Raw genomic sequence first — 16,545 nt, forward strand, 5'->3', positions numbered from 1 at the left:
TATATTGTAAATATGTATAATATATAAAGTTATATATTTATAAGAAACGTGAGTTGTCTTTTAATTGAAACTTTCAACTCTGTAACATATCAGCTGTAATATATTCTTAGGACTATGCCTTACCACTGTCAATCCTTTTCCTCTGGGAATCAGCTATTCCCTACCAAAGAGAAAGAAGCCTGGACCCCTTCCGTCATGAATACCCCTGCCTCACTCTGGTGGGTCTGTTTGGGGATGCCTGTCCACCTTAAGGGAGTCCCTCGGTGGTACAAGTGGTCAACGCACTTGGCTGCTAACCAAAAAGTTGGAGGTTCAAGTGCAGCCAGAGGCACCCTGGAAGAAAGGTCTAGTGATCTACTTCTGGAAAATCAGCCATTGAAAACCCTATGGAGCACAGTTCTACTCTGATACACGTGGTGTCACTGTGAATTGAAATCGACTCGATGGCAGCCAGTTTTGTTCCTGGGTAGTGCAAAGGGTTAATGCGTTCAGCTGGTAACTGAAATGTTGGAGATTTGAGTCCACAGGCTCATCAGAGGAAAGGCCTGGGGTGATCTGCTTTTAAGAAATCAGCCACTGAAAACCCTTATTCTACTCTGCGTTTCTGTTCTGGAGTGCTGTTCTGTTCTGACACCGACAAGGTCATCATGAGTCCGAATCAACCTGACAGCAACTGGAACTGGTTTAGTTTAAGCCCCCAACAGTGTACATGTTTGAACTAAATGATTCTGCTCGTATTGTCCACAGCTAATTGGAATGAAGCAGAAAATTGACCGATGGACAAAGAGGCCGATGGACAAAGAGGAAAATGGAGTAGATGCTCAAGAGAAGCAGAGAACAGTCTAGGCAGCTACCAAGCAAAATAGAGCAATGTACTGAGCAGCTCCCCGCCCCCCCAGGTGCTTTTCAGGAGACCTGGCTGGACTTTGGGTCCTGAATCCACAAGCTTGTCTATGATAGCCTTGCAATAGACCCCACTACCGAGTTTGCTTGAGTGGGTTTCTGACCTTTACAATTTCTGACTAAGACGCCAGCTGAGTTAGAGCCTTTGTTTTTTCTCATAAGCCCCGGAGACACATAGCCCATCATCAAAAGCAGAGACCATTTATTATCCAACACACTATTTTTGGTATTATGAAGTAGGAAGCCAAAGAAAATATAGGGCCTTCCTTTAGAATTTCTGGCCCCTCTGGGTACTGCCGTGGTCTCTCCTGTGCTGTGGAGCATTGTGTGTGTACGAAAGCTGGAGCTGGCTGCTCTGAGCAGTGCCTTCGCTGTGGCTGGAAGGACTGCCTCTTTCCATCGTGGCCAGTCTGGAGCCTGGGCACCAGGCAGGCCATCTGCTGAAGGCTGTGCTCCTTGTTCCTTTGTGCCCTTTATAGTGGAAAGAAAATAACATATTTACCCTAAGTCTTGCCATAATCTCATTGCCACGTTCCTCCTCATCTTCCTGTTTAACTACCCCATCACAAACACATACACACCTTTTAAGTGAATTATAGCTCTTTCAAGAAGCTTGTCATATGCAAGCTATACCTGGAAATTTTTGTCATACTTTTCTACTTTCTTATTATTAGTAGTAGTAGTAGTATTCCTACTCCCCATCATATTTTTTCCTTTTCACCTTAAGGAGATGTGGTAAGTGCTTGCTGGGTGGTGTTCAAGATAGTGAAAGAGAAGCGATAGTCCTTACCCTAACAGTCACTATACTTTTGCTGTTCTTAGATATTACCTAGCAACATTTGTAAATACTTTCTTCAAAAATCTTTAAATATTTCACTAAAACTTAAATTTTTTTTTTCCAATATGTAGACCCCATGTGTTACAGAGTAGACTTGCTCTATAGGGTTTCCTTGGCTGTCATCTTTACAGAAGCGGATCGCCAGACCTTTCTTCTGTGGCATTGCTGCATAGCTTTGAACTGCCACCTTTTAGGTTAGTATGCAATCACAAACCACTTGTGCCACCCAGACACCTATGTGAAAGCATAGCTAAGGCAAAAGGTGAGGCAAAAATAGAAGGATCCACCCAGAATGCTAAATAGGTCTTAGTTTATAAGGCAGTAAATAGAAAGGCCAATGTCAATATTCAGTGTCTTTATTAAAGCTGCTCCTTTTGGGTTGTATTTTCCAATGGGATGATGTGAAACCTCCAAGTGTGTTTTTTATTGTTAATGTTTTTGTATTTTTGGCCATGCCTCAGTAGCCTTTTAGATGTATTATTAGACTGACTTTTCCTCCGATCATAATAATTTTCCATAATAAGGTCCCAGAAGTGTGAGTAGTAGCAAGAGTGCAAGATATTCTAGATTTAGTACTACAAAACCTGGAATCTAATTCTGCCTCCACCTCTAACTGTGTGGCCTGCGGCAAATCCCTTAACCTATCTATGCCCCCATTTCCTCCTCTGTTGAAAGAGGGCTGTTTGATTTGCTGAATTTGAAGGTCCTTTTCACCTTAAAATTTTGCGATTTCTGACAAACATTTCTTGGAGTCACTCGGGGGTCATTTGGGAAGAGGAACTATCTAGCAACCTCCTCAGAGGTGTGGATACAGATTCTTGAGCTTCCTTATATAGGCCATTAGGTTGTCATTCACCCAGTGCTCTTGAGGTTTTTAAAACAGGAAAATAGGTGGGGTTAACTTTGCCCGTGAGAAACGTCTTGGGCGAGCTATGATTTCAGTTCAAAGATGTGTGTGTTTTTGTGACTTGAGCTCTGCTGAAGACCCGAATGCTGTCTGCAGAGTGCAGCCATGATTCTTTCCACCTGTAAGTAAGATGGGCTTTGTCATTTATTTTCAGCTAGCGTGTTAGTTGTTGTTGAACACCGGACCAGAGAAAGTTTTTTCTAAGGTGTGGGACTGGTAAAAGTTTGGAGATCATTTCTCCAGATGTTTTGATAGAATTTTGTTTGCTTGTTATTTTAGAAAGTATTTGCGGAGTACAACTCCTTTTTAGTAAATGTTCAACACTGAGAACACAAAACATAACAGGGTGCATAAATCTGTATGTGTGTGTAGAAGTGCAGTCAGTTTGAAAAGTGTTTGTTTTCAAATGATATTTAGTGTAAAGAACTCAGGGCTGAAGGCCAGGAGACCAAATTCTTATTCTGGATTTGCTATTGACTCAGTGAGTCACTGTTATGGATTGAATTGTGTCCCCTAGAAATATGTGTCATAAACCCTAACCTCTATGCTGTGGTTATAATCTGATTTGGGAATGAACTGTCTTTGCTAAATTAATGAGGCAGGATTAGTGTAGGGTGTAGCTTGAGTCAATCTCTTTTGAGATATAAAAGCCAGAAACCAAACCAAACCCATTGCCATCAAGTCAATTCCAACTCATACCAACCCTATAGGACAGAGAACTGCCCTCATAGAGTTTCCAAGGAGTTCCTGGTGGATTTGAACTGCCAACATTTTGGTTAGCAGCTGCAGCACTTAATCACTGCGCCACCAGGGTTTCCCAAGATTTAAAAGAAGTTAAATAAGCAGACAGAGCAGAGATGGGGGAAGATTGACGCCAAGCTACATAGAAATCTCCAAGGAAGCAGGAAACAAGTGAAGAGACAAGGACCCTCCTCCAGAGCCGACAGAGATAGAGAAAGCCTTCCCCTAAGGTTGGCGCCCTGATTTTGGACTTCTAGCCTCCTAAACTGTGAGAAAATAAATTTCTGTTTGTTAATGCCATCCAGTTGTGGTACTTCTGTTATACCAGCACTAGATAACTAAGACAGGATTTGGGACTGAGAAGTGGGGGTGCTGCTCTAATAAATGCCCACAATGGGGAAGTGGTTTTGGAATTGGGTAATAGGTGGAGGCTGGAAGAGTTTTAAGATGCCTAAGGTCGGCAGTTTGAACCCACCAGCCTTTCTGTAGGAGAGAGACGCAATGTTCTGCTTCCATAAAGATTTACAGCCCTGGAAACCCTATGGGGCAGTTCTCCTCTGTCCTGTAGGGTCACTATGAATCGAATCGATTCGACAGCAGTGGGTTTGGTTTTTTGGTTTAATAGTAAAAGCTTAGATTGCCTTGAAGAGACTGTTGGTAGAGTTATGGACGTCAAAGGCAATTCTGGTGAGGGCTCAGAGGGAAATAAGGAGAGCCATAGAGAAAGTCTCTATAGTCTTAGAGAATACATATGGTGCCAGCAGTAGAAAGTTGCTAGAAATGTGGATGTTAAATGTGCTTCTGGTAAGGCTTTAAAAGGAAATGATGAGCATGTGATGGGACAGTAGAGGAAAGGCAATGTTTTTCATGCAGTGGCAAAGTATTTGTCTGAATTACAATCAAATGTTTGGTGGAAGGTAGAACTTGTAAGTGATGAACTTGGATATTTGGCTGAGGTGATTTCTAAGCAAGATCTTAAAGGGGCTGTAGGATTTCTCCTTGCTGCTTATAGTAAAATGCAAGAGGAAAGAGATGGACTTAAAAATGAACTGGGCAAAATAAAAAAAGAACTTTAAGATTTGAAAAATTCTGTTGTACAAACTAAGGGTGTGTGTCCTAGTATTTTCACCAAGGGTGTGGTTGCACAATCTTTTGTTAAAAAGATTAAGCCTGTGACTGATGGATCTAATCCGCTACCACAGCAGAAAACCCATCAGCTTAGACTGAAGGTGACACGGAAAGAAAGAAAGGAAAGTACGCTGTCTGCCTCTTAGAATTCTACAGGCAGAAAACAGGCCAAAGGAGCTACATCTTTTGTCCTGTAAGAAAAGAAAAGAAAAGGACCATCCCTGGAACAGCTTGGAGATTAGCAGAATTGTTGGAAGGAGCACGGGAAGCCGGGCCTTGTTGATTTCAAAGGGTGGGGCCATGGTCTCCTGGATCTCAAGGGAGGGGCCACAGTCTCCTAGATTTAAAAAAATCGGATCTTCACTAACTAGGTTCCAGAATGTGGGGCTTCCATTAAGGTGTGCCAGGGAGATGGGGCTACTGCCCAAAGCTGAGAGGGCGGGGCTGCCATGCCCAAGGGGCAGAAGAATAGGGCCTACCAGGGCTGAGGGAGTGGGGTTGCCACTCAGATGGACTAGGAGAATTGTGCCACCCAAAGCTGAGGAGAAGAGTTGCTGTTCCAGGGGACCTGGAAGGCAGAGCTGAAGCCCAAGGTCGAGAGGCCTCAGCCCAAAATCCAGAGGGCATGGCCAACACTCAGAGTCTGGAGGGCAGGGCCATTGCCCAGGTGATTCCAAAGAACAGAGGATTATTTTCAAGCCTTGAGAGTTAATGTAAATTGTTCTGCTGGTTTTTGGACCAGCTGGATGTCCATTATCCCTTTTTTCCCTCAATTTTTCCCATTTATAATGGAAATGTTTACCCTGTGTCTGTTCTACCATTGTGCTTTCGAAACAGATAATTTGTAGCATAGATTTCACAGGTTCACATATGAAGAGGAGTTTTGCCCCAGGATGGAATACACCTAAAATCTCACCCATATTTGATTTAGATGATTCAGAAGATGAGATTTTGGACTTGGAGTTGGTATAATACTTTTGGGATGATGTGACAGAGTAAATATATTTTGCATGTGCCAAGGACATGAATTTTGGAGGGCCAAAGTGTGGAATGCTATGGATTGAATTGTGTCCCCCAGAAATATCTGTTGTAAATCCTAACCTTTATGCCTGTGGTTATAACCCCATTTGGGAATGGGCTGTGTTTGTTACGTTAATGAAACAGGATTATTGTAGGGTGTATCTTGAGTCAATCTCTTTTGAGATATAAAAGAGATTAAACAAGCAAGCGAGGAAGCAGAGATGGGAGAGAATAGATGCCAAGCCACATGGAGATCTTTAAGGAACCAGGAAGCGGAAGCTAAAGAGACAATGACCTTCCTCCAGAGCCACCGGAGAAAGTCTTCCCCTAGGTCTGGCACCCTGAATTCGGACTGCTAGCCTCCTAAACTGTGAGAAAATAAATTTCTGTTTGTTAAAGCCATACACTTTTGGTATTTCTGTTATAGCAACACTAGATAACTAATACAGTCGTTTTGGTGGGTTTTGTTAAATTGGGGACTCCCTTTTGCACACATCTTAATCAGATGTCATAAGAAACCATAGTTAAAAATCACAGGTGCTGCATGAACTTAATTTTTGAAGTAATTTAGAAGACTGTTCAGTCCAATGTGCAATTTTTGGAAATGCACATTTAAATTTGCTATAAGATTCAGCAGTAAGTGCCTTATTGTGCAAATAATAAAAAAATAGGGAAGGGGAATACTGTCTTCTGATTTTAATTCTGGATGACTATGGACCCAAGCTTCAATAAAGCTCAGTCACGTCAGACCAAAGCAATCAAAGGACAGCTAACAGTTAAGTTTTGCATTTCTAGTTTTCAGGTGGAATTTGGAAAAATTGATGGTAGTTTTTAAATGTCATCTGTCTAAACCAGATCACCTAACACTTGTTGGTAGAATTATTTTAAAAAATGAACAAGACTATTCCAAGTTGTGCTGACCTGGAAATAACTTATGGTTTTGCTCCACTCAGATAAAAACAAGCAGAGGAAAGGAGAAAAACCTAAAAAGTAGTAACTTGTCCCTTACCCTCCCCAATGACAGGACAAAGCTGAGCAGTGGCTTAATATTAGCCTTGAAATATTAAAAGCTGTGTAAACATATGCTCTTCATTTCCCTGAAGTCAGAACTACACTGAAGGTTGTACAGTATAAGGGGAAGGATTTGGCTATATGTAAAATAAATAATTGTAAGGGTGGAGACAAGGATTAAAATGCCTAAGGGGTTACATAGGAGACTGTCCATTGGGTGGACTCCGAAGGAATCTCACTCCCCCTTCCAGCACAGTGTCAGTGGTATCAGCAGATCTTGCAGCCGAGCATTTCTTTGAATCACAAGCTGGGTGTCCGTGGCCACATGTCTTGGGCGTGATGCCTGTGAGCTTGTGATGAACTTTGAGATCACAGAGAACAGTGTTCTAGGAAACACTGCTGTGAGCTTGGGCAGGGGGAGGGGAGTAGTTGTGTGCAAGATGAATGCAAAGTCCAGGTTGCACCAGCTCATTAATGGGATGAGATTTAAAAAAAAAATGCCCGCGTAGAGCAAACGAGGGCTTCAGGGTACTGGGAATATGTGTTATGCCCAGGGCTTTGTTCTGGCTGAAGCTGTGAAACAGATGAGCCGTGCTTAGAGAGGACTTCTGCCTTTGCTTTCAGGACCCTCTGTCTCCCAGGAACACTGCCTCCCCTGGTGTCCAGTGCCCTATCCAACTTCCCAGGTTTCTAGAGTCTTCTCGCCCATTTTCCACACATGGTGCCCTTCAGGTCCCAGTCAAGTGAAGCACCATTCTTAGTAATCTTCCTCCCAAATTTATCAGTTTACTATTCTACAGAAGTATAATGTCAAAAGTTAGTTTGGGGGCCTCACACAGGGTTGCTAACTCATTTTGTCCGCTGCATTTAAAAAGTCTAACATCTAGTTACCATTTCTTATAAGAATGGATATTTTAATATCAGAAGGAGAAAGACACACACATAAAAATGATCCGTTTAACACCCCAGTATGTGAAGGGCATAAACTCAGAATACAGGGTAGCTTTCTAAAATGAATAGTCATTTTTACAAAAACTCAAACTTTTCTTTCCTTCTCTTTTTCTCCTCCATTGGTTTCAGCTCTTGGTTTAGTGTTTGCAAAGCCTTTTCTAATGCCCAGTTGGCGGGAGAAATCCATGCTGAAGAAAAGCTAGCTAGTGTGTTGCTTTTTCCAGGTAATACGGGGTTAACTCAATTAAAATGTGCCTGTCTTCAAAAGCCCTTTAAGAAATGGATCTAGTGGTGGGAATTTACGACAGAGTACTAACCTAAAAGGTTACTGGTGTGAACCCAACCAAAGGCACTGCGGAGGAAAGGCCTGGTGATATGCTCCCCTAAAGATTCAACAACAACAACAAAACACCCACTGCTGTCAAGTGAATTACGACTCAGCAACGCTATAGGACAGAGTAGAACTGCCCCAATACAGTTTCCAAGGCTGTAATGTTTACAGAAGCAGGCTGCCACATCTTCCTACTGCAGAGCCGCTGGTGTGTTCAGCCTTTCAGTTAGCACCTGAGCCCTTTAACCACTGCGCCACCAGGTCTCCTCCCCTGAAGATTACAGCCAAGAAAACCCTATGGTGCAGTTCTACCCTGTGACACATGGGGTCTTCGTGAGTCAGAATCGATTGGATAGCAACGGTTTGGTTTTTTGTTTTACTTTTTTTTTAATGAGGAAAATTGGCCTTTCTGTAAGTTTCTGGGGGAAAAAATAAGTTATATCTTATAGCTAACAATAGGATCAGCTCGGAGCCACTTTTCCAGAGCCACAGCTTTGTTTTCAAGGCTTTTTCCCACTCATCACAGCCCTTCAGCTGCAAATGCAATGCCGACTGCTCCAGACATTGCTTCTTGTAAAAACATGACCTGCAGCGTCCGATTGGGAGACAAGCCTGCTTTTGCTCTCAAGGCAGCTCTGGAAACGGAACTAGTTATTCATGTTTTGAAATAAAAATCACCAACCGGCTGCCAGTTATTATGGCCCAGTTCAGTAGGAATAAATTTCACTTAAGGCACTGTCAGAACGAAACTCTGACATCGGAAAGCCAGAGGACGAACAAGAGGTTACGCCGATGCAAACCTCAAAACACTAGAAAAGGAGGGCGTGACACCGCCTTTGCTCCCCGGAGGGCTGTGGCTCCACAGCTTCTCATCTGCTTTCATTTGCTATCCTGAAAGGTGACTTTAGGAACTGTTCTGACAAATGGCTGTTGCTTCTCCTCACGTTTGTTCCCTTCCAGTGCCCCCTGTTGGGAACACATTTCCAAACAGAGCCCTACTGTAGCACCCACAAGCCTCTGCAGGTGGGAGGAATGCTAATACGGACCTTGCCTGGTAGAGAGAAAGGGACAGAGCCTTCCCAGGAAAGAACACAAATGTCAAATAAAATTAGGGGTTCAACGCGCCAGTTCCTAAAGGTCACAAAGATTACGTCTGGATGCAATGCCCTTTTCGTGATTTGCAGGCACCTGGCATATAATTAAAGATATTTGCCTGGCGATAAGAAGCAGGTGAGCCCAGCAGCATAGGTTTAAGCCCAGGAGAGGAAACTCCGGTTTCTTCAGGTAATAAGCCTCTTCTTATCTTGAAGATCACCACGTTTCCTTCCGCAGGCAAATAGTCATTGTCCATCTCGGGGGTATTTTAGTCTCTCTGGCAAAGGCTCTTAGTATGCCTGAGTATCTGCCTAAATTGGGAATTTTTCAAAGAAGCAAATTTGTTTTTTCTGCCTGTTAATCAGCCAAAGGATTCAAAGAATTACTTTTCTAATCACAGTTTATGCGCGGAAGTGAGCTTCCCACTTACCCACTGACCCAGGAGACCTGTGATGCTGTAAATTGAAAACGACTCGGAATGTAATAATCCTTGATATCTGTTTTGGAATAAATTTTGTTCCAATAGTTTAATTTACAGATAACGAAGCGTAGTGTCTTAGAAAGCCATGCCAAACAGGAGAACTCCAGGGAGCTGTTTGGCTTTCATGGTTTTTCTTTTATTTACTCAGCAATCATTTACTGGGCACCAACTATTTGCTAGCGACTGTGTCCCCGGGTGGTGCAAAAGGTAACTGCTGAGCTGCAAATGGAGAGGTTGGAGTCCACCCAGTGGTACCTCAGAAGAAAGGCCTGGCAATCTACTGCTGAAAAATCAGCTGTTGAAAACCCTGTGGAGCACATGGGGTTGCCATAGAGTCCAAGTGGACTCTATGGCAACTGGTTTAACTGGTGCTGGGCAGAAGGGCAGTGTCAGTAAATAAGGCAGATGTCAGCATCTCTGTTCATAACCTTGTTGCTTTTCAGGAGAGAAAGAACAAAACCTCACCATAATTAAAGGATAGGTCTGTACCTTACATTTGAAGGCAGCTGTCTGCTATTAAATCAGGAAAACGAGATATTTTTTAAAGGCTTCTTCCTCAGTTCTAGGCTACAGGAGGGAACAAAAGTAACCAAGGCGGACGTCAATGGCTTTATAATCCACTCTGCTTAAATGTGCCAGTAGGGTAGCCATGTATGCTTGTGAGTTTGGCGATTTGGGGCAGGTCTTTTCCTAAAGTCTAGATATCGTTCCTGCCTGCTACTGATACCACCTTCGAAGTTCTATGTATGTAAATTTAAGGTGTCAAACATGTAAATACCTCTATAAGAAGGACGGCAGTACAACATGTTTCCTGTTACAGCAGTCATTTACAGCTTATCGAGAATGTTTCAGAGCCTCTCCCAGGAGCTGTCTTGATAGCAGGGAGAGAGCCCCCAAGAGCACAGAATGGACTCTAGTGGGAATGTCTTCCTTTGAGGCCAGAATAGACACTGGGCTCAGGGCAGAGGAGTTGGGGGCTGAAGATCAGCTTTGCATTACTTTGCCTTCGTCCCCTATTTTATCTTCAGAGGAAGAGCCATACCTGCTTCCATCTGTTTACCTTGGATGTACCCAATACTCACTAAATGAGTGACAGGAAACTCAGTGAGGGGAAAGGTCAGTAACCCCTGGGTTCCAGGTGCTTTGCCTCAGCTTTCTTACTTAATTTTCTAATCCGCAAGAATGGTTTCATTGTTATGCTCATGGGCTCTAAGCCAAATTCTGTAGGTTTGAATTCTGGCTCGGCTGCTTTTTAGTTACGGGACTTTGGACAAATTACTGAACTTCTCTATTACTCAGTTTCTTTTTCTGTAAAATGGGGATAAGAATAGGACCTACCTCAATGTTAACACATATAAAGATCTTATTACATTGCCTGGCGTATGGTAAGTGCTTTGTTGGTAGAGATGGGGAGCTGCCTTTCCTGGCAGACAGGCTTTACTGCCTACGTTTCCAGATAACGTGCTGGAGTAATTGCTCAGAATCATGTTATTGCTACAAAGTAATGGAGCGGTGATTTGACTCCAGATCTGGCAGCCTCTAAAGCCTGCTCAGTCCCATAACCAAACCAGTTACCATCGAGTTGATTCTGACTGACGGTGACTCAGTGTGTGCACTCCACAGGGCTTTCAAGTCTGTGACCTTTTTGGAAGAAGATCTTTCTCCCATGATGCCTCTGGGTGTTGGAACCACCAACCTTTCAGTTAGTAGTGAAGCACTTAACTGTTTGTGCCACCCAGGGACTCTCACCCCCATACACTGTCCTAATACAGAAAAGAAGAAAAAAACTTTTGAACACCAGGAATTTTTAACCATTTCATTTAGCATCTCATGGTTTGACTCTTCACTTCAGATAAGCTTTTATTTTATGATTATTTCTTTTTAACACCTGAAGAAAAGATTAGACTTATGACCTACCACAAGTGTTAGCTAAAGCCCCGGAAGCTCAGTATTCTTGAATTTTGCTATTCCACCTAGTTAAAAGGTCATGGTCAACCTAACTTTCTGTGTGGCCAGCATCAAGTTATGAAACACCACACAAAAGAACGAGTTACTGAAAAGTACAGCCCGTGTGTAATGTGATGGTGTAGAGATGAGTGAGGTCTTATTCTAAGAGCTATTTGTTGAGTTTTTGCCCTATGCCAGGCACCAATGCTGGACGCTCTGAAGAAAACAAAAAAGAATAAGTCGCAGTCCCTGAAATTAAAAAGTTTACAATCTAGCCCAGTGATTCTTAGCTTGGTGAGATGTTATTCCCAGAGAACTTTCACAATGCCTGGAAACATTTCTGGTTTTTACAACTGGCAAAGACAAGGGTGGTGGTTGCTACTGGCATCTAGTTACCCAGCTTGAGATGCTGGGAAACATTCTACAAGGCACAGGAAAACTCCCACAGCAAAGAATTGTCTAGTCCAAAATATCAATAAGTGCTACTTTTGAGAAGCCCTGTGAGAGAAGAGGCCTACACAAAGAAACCCACAGGCCACCTAACCAATAGCAGTACCTGTTACTGTCGAGTTGACCCTGACTCATAGTGACCCCACACGTGTCAGAGAATTTTGTTCCATAGGATTTTCGATGGCTGATAGTTTACGGAAGCAGACTACCAGGCCAGTCTTCTGAGGTACCTCTGGATGGACTGCTTTATGGAAGCAGACTGCCACATCTTTCTCCTGCAGAGAGGCTGGTGGGTTCCAACTGCTGACCAGGTCTCCTGTAAAGATTACAGCCTAGGAGACCCTATGAGATAGTTCTGCTCTATCCTTATAGGATCACTATGAATCGAAATTGACTTAACAGCACACAACAACAACATTCAGGTAGTCCCCAATTTATGATTGGGTTCCATTTCTATGACTCCGTCCTAAGTCGGTTCTGCCGTAAGTCGAATATCTCTTTTGTTTTTTAGTTTTCATTATATTGCCTTTTATTACCAGTATCTTTGTAAATCCAATCTTTGAACAACTACGAGTGACATCTGAGAATGATAACATCAGCAAATTACCTGTAGCAACATTGTACGTAGTACATATTACTAACAATGAGGTGTAAGTCCGGTTTGTCGTAACTCAAACACACTGTAAGTCAGGGACTACCTGTACTTGTAAGTAAGCCATTTGGAATGGAGTTTGCTTTGTTATGCTAATGAGACCATATCAGTTAGGATATGTTTTATGCCAATCACTTCTGAGATATAAAAAGTGCAGATTAGACACAGAGAAAAAGAAGCATAGATAGGGGAAGATAGATGTCACATAAAGAGCACCAAAGAACAGATGCTGAAAAGAGACAAGGAACTTTCCCCAGAGCCATCAGAGAAGAAAGCCTTCCCCTAAAGCCAGTGCCCTGAATTCCGACTTCTAGCTTCCTAAATTATGAAGAAATAAATTTATGTTCGTTAAAGACACCCACTTGTGGCGTTTCTGTTATAGCAGCAATAAGAAACTAATACAACACCATATGTAGTTGGGAGTCTTTTCATTTGTTAAGCACATATTATATGTCAAACTGTTCTAACCTCTTGAGAGTTTTCTTTTAATTATGGTGAAAATACACACAACAAAGTGTTTGCCAATTCAACAATTTCTACCTGTATAATTTAGTGACATTGATCACATCCTTCATGTTGTGCAACCATTATTACTATCCTTTCCCAAATGATTCCACCGCCATTAACATAAACTCAATACCACCTAAGCAAAAACTCCCACTTACCACCTCGCCCTCATCCCTGGTAAACACTAATAATCTTTAAAAAAAAAAAAAAAATTTGCTTATTTCATACAAGTGATACCATAGAGCATTTGTTCTTTTGTGCCTGTCTTATTTCGCTCAGCATGACGTTTTCCAGGTTCATGCATGTTGCGGCGTGCGTCAGGACTTCATTTCTCTTTATTGCTGAGTAAGTAGTCCATTGTGTGTATATACCACATTTTGTTTATCCATTCATCTGTTGATGGACATTTGGGTTGTTTCCACGTTTTGGCTATTGTGGAAAGTGCTGCAACGAACATTGGTGTATAGGCTTCTGTCTGCATTCCTGCCTTCACTTCTGGGTATATACCACGAACTGGGGTTGCTGGGTCATATGGCAGTTCTACGTTCAACTTTTTGAGGAACTGCCAAACTGTTCCACAGTGGCTGTACCATTTTACTTTTCCATCAGCAGTGGAGGAGGGCTACAGTTTCTCCGCAACCTCACCAACACCTGTTGTTTTCCATTTTTTGATCATTGCCGTTCTAACGGGAGAGAGGTGGTATCTCATTGTGGTTTTGATTTGCATCTCCTTTTAATGACTAGTCACGTTGATGTCTTTTCATTTGTTTGTTGGCTATTTGAATATCCTTTCTGGTGACATGTCTCTTCAAATTCTTTGCCCATTTTTTGATTGAGTTGTTTGTCTTTTTGTTGTTAAGTTATAAAAGTTTTTTTTAAAACATTTTGGATATTAGACCCTTACCAAATACATGGGCCCTGAAATTTTTCTCCCAATCTGTAAATTGTCTTTTCACTTTTTTGATAAAGTCTTTGATGAACAAAAGTATACAATTTTTATGAGGTCCTATGTATCTATTTTGTCTTTTGCTGCTTGTGCTTTTGTTGTCATACCTGATAATCCACCGTTAAAAACTGGGTCCCACAGCCATGTCCCTATACTTTCTTCTGAGAATTTTATGATTTTAGTTTTCACATTTAGATCCTTGATCTATTTTGAATTGGTTGTTGTGTATGGTGTGATGAATGTCCTCTTGAGATTTAACTGTGAAAAAAACAAAGAATCCTGCTTATATTCTAGCAGGGCAGACAGTAAGAAAAAAAAAAAGATAAATAAATTGCATAGTATGTTAGAAAGTAGATAAATAGAAATGCTATCAAAACAGAAAAAATACAAAGTTAGGAACCCCAAAGTAAGGAGGCACAGATGGCAACAATAATTGGTTAGAGGGCTCTTCATTGAGAAGGTGAGATTTGAGCAGAGACTGGAAGGATGGGAGGGGGTTAAGCATACAGATACCTGGGGGAAGAGTGCTGCATAACAAAAGCAAAGAGCCTAGGGTGACAGACAGCAGGAAGGAGGGCAGTGTGGCTGGAGCAGAGGAAGCAAAAGAGACAGAGAATCAGAGGGAAGATGAGAGGTAACAGAAGGCCAGATCACAGAGGATTTTACAGGCACTTGTGAAGAAATTTGGCTTTAACTCTGAGTGAAATAGGGAGCCACTGTGGAGTTTTGAGACAATGAGCAACGTGATCTGACTTAACCTTTAAATTGATGACTCTGCCAAACAACAGACAGGCCTGTAAAGTGAACAATACCACCTTGAGGAACTGACCCTCAGAACAATCAAACAGATGAGACCAAAAGGTTAGCATTTGCCCAAAAACAAAGTTCTGAGGACTGGAAGAGGCAGGAAAGATGGGTGAATGGAAATGGGGAACCCTGGGAGGAAGGGGGTGGAGTGTGCTGTTACACTGAAGGAATTACAACTAATGTCACGAATCAAAATGTGTATAAATTATTGAATGGGAAACTAATTTTCTCTGTAAACTTTCGGCCAAGCCACAATAAAATATTTAAAAAAAAATTTCTCTGCCGGCTGTGCTGAGAATAAACTGTAGGTGGGCAAGGGTAGAAGCTAGGAGGCTATTGCTGTAATGTAGATAAGATGATGTGGCCAGGACCGGATTAGTGAAGAAGAGGTGGGGAAAAGCAGTATGATTCTGGATATACAGTAAAACCTGCAAAACTCAGAACACGTGTAAGGCAGAAACCTGTCAGAGAAGGAAAACAAATATTTTCCACTAAAAGGAGTGATAGAAAAGTGGTAAGACTGTACCCTGTCAAAGGCAGAAAACTTAAGAGACCTGAAAAACCAAAGCAGTCTCATTGAATTTTGGGTCTCCCAGGTTTTACTGTACAGGTTGTCCCCGGTTTACAAAGGGGTTTCATTCTTACGACTCCAGTGTAAGTCGAATAACTCGTTTTTTTTTAGTTTTCATTATTATTGCCTTTTATTATCAGTATCTTTATAAATTTGATCTTTGTTTTAGGGGGTTAAAAACATTATTGGAGGTTAGAAACATCACATATAAACTTACAGATATATTTTAATACATACTTACATGCATAAAAAATACACAAATCATAAACATTTACTCCAAAGATGAAGAAGAATTGGATGACATTGGCATTTTGTCAGTTGCAGTAATAACTCCACTTGTGGAAGGTTCTGGATCATCTGGATTATCCCCAGGAATGGGGTAGCGTTTTCAGGCAGAAAATTAGTGAGGGTTGTCTATATGGTCCTTTCTTTTTTCTTCATATATTTTATTGTAACATCTTACTGCTTCCCAAATCCACCTATCAACTTTTAGCAAAGTGATCAGCGTTTTGGTCCATGTTTTCAAGCAACTGAAGCCCCTGGTTTAGTTTAGAAAACTAAATCTGTGCCGCAATGTTTTGGAAGGTAAATCATAAAATTGAACATCTGTGAGCAAACATCTGAGAACGATAAAACCAGCAAATTACATGCGGCAACATCGTATCTGGTACATGTTAATAACGATAACATGCACAAAAACAAACTGACGGTGGCAAGTTCGATTCCTCCTAACTCGAACACATCGTAAATTGGGGACTACCTGTGTTTTAAAGTCAGTCAGTGTGCTTTCCTGACAGATTGGACTAGGGTGTGAGAGAAAGAGAGGAGTCGATGAGGACTCCGATTATTGACCTGAGCAACCGGAAAGATTGGATTTGCCATTGACAAAATGAGAATGGATGGGCAGGGCAAGTTTGGAGAGGGAGGAAGAAAAGGAGTTTAGGTTTCATCATGTTAAGTTGAGGTATCTACTTGGTGTCCTAAGGAGCCCTGGTTATGCAATGTTTAAAGTGCTCTGCTGCTAACTAAAAGCTTGGTGGTTCAAACCCAGCAGCCGCTCCACAGGAGAAAGGTGTGGTCCTCCGCTTCTGTAAAGATAGTTGTTGTTGCTGTTGGGTGCCTTGGAGTCAATTCCACCTCACAGAGACCCTATGTACAACAAAAAGAAACACTGCCCAGTCCTGTGCCATCCTCACCATTGTTGTTGTGTTTGAGCCTGTTCTTGCAGCCACTGTGTCAATCCATCTCACCAGAGGCCT

The 16,545-nt window shown here is 42.0% G+C and overlaps 1 protein-coding gene across 7 annotated transcripts in view; it reads left to right on the forward strand.

The window, feature by feature from the left end:
* The first annotated feature begins 29 nt into the window (after positions 1-29).
* The window catches only part of TXK (TXK tyrosine kinase), an 85,589-nt gene continuing 69,073 nt past the window's right edge, over positions 30-16,545 (forward strand). For 2 of the 7 annotated variants that reach the window (XM_064285851.1, XM_023555031.2), the window contains exon 1: positions 1,847-2,769. In XM_064285851.1, coding sequence (XP_064141921.1) covers positions 2,754-2,769 — 16 coding nt within the window. In that variant the 5' untranslated portion in view covers positions 1,847-2,753. Of the gene's footprint in view, positions 2,770-16,545 lie in introns of all 7 variants that reach the window. The other 5 variants (XM_023555036.2, XM_023555034.2, XR_010322103.1 and 2 more) reach the window with 5 other exon arrangements.

The sequence above is a fragment of the Loxodonta africana genome, chromosome 5, assembly GCF_030014295.1.
Source record: "Loxodonta africana isolate mLoxAfr1 chromosome 5, mLoxAfr1.hap2, whole genome shotgun sequence".
Classification (NCBI taxonomy): domain Eukaryota; kingdom Metazoa; phylum Chordata; class Mammalia; order Proboscidea; family Elephantidae; genus Loxodonta; species Loxodonta africana.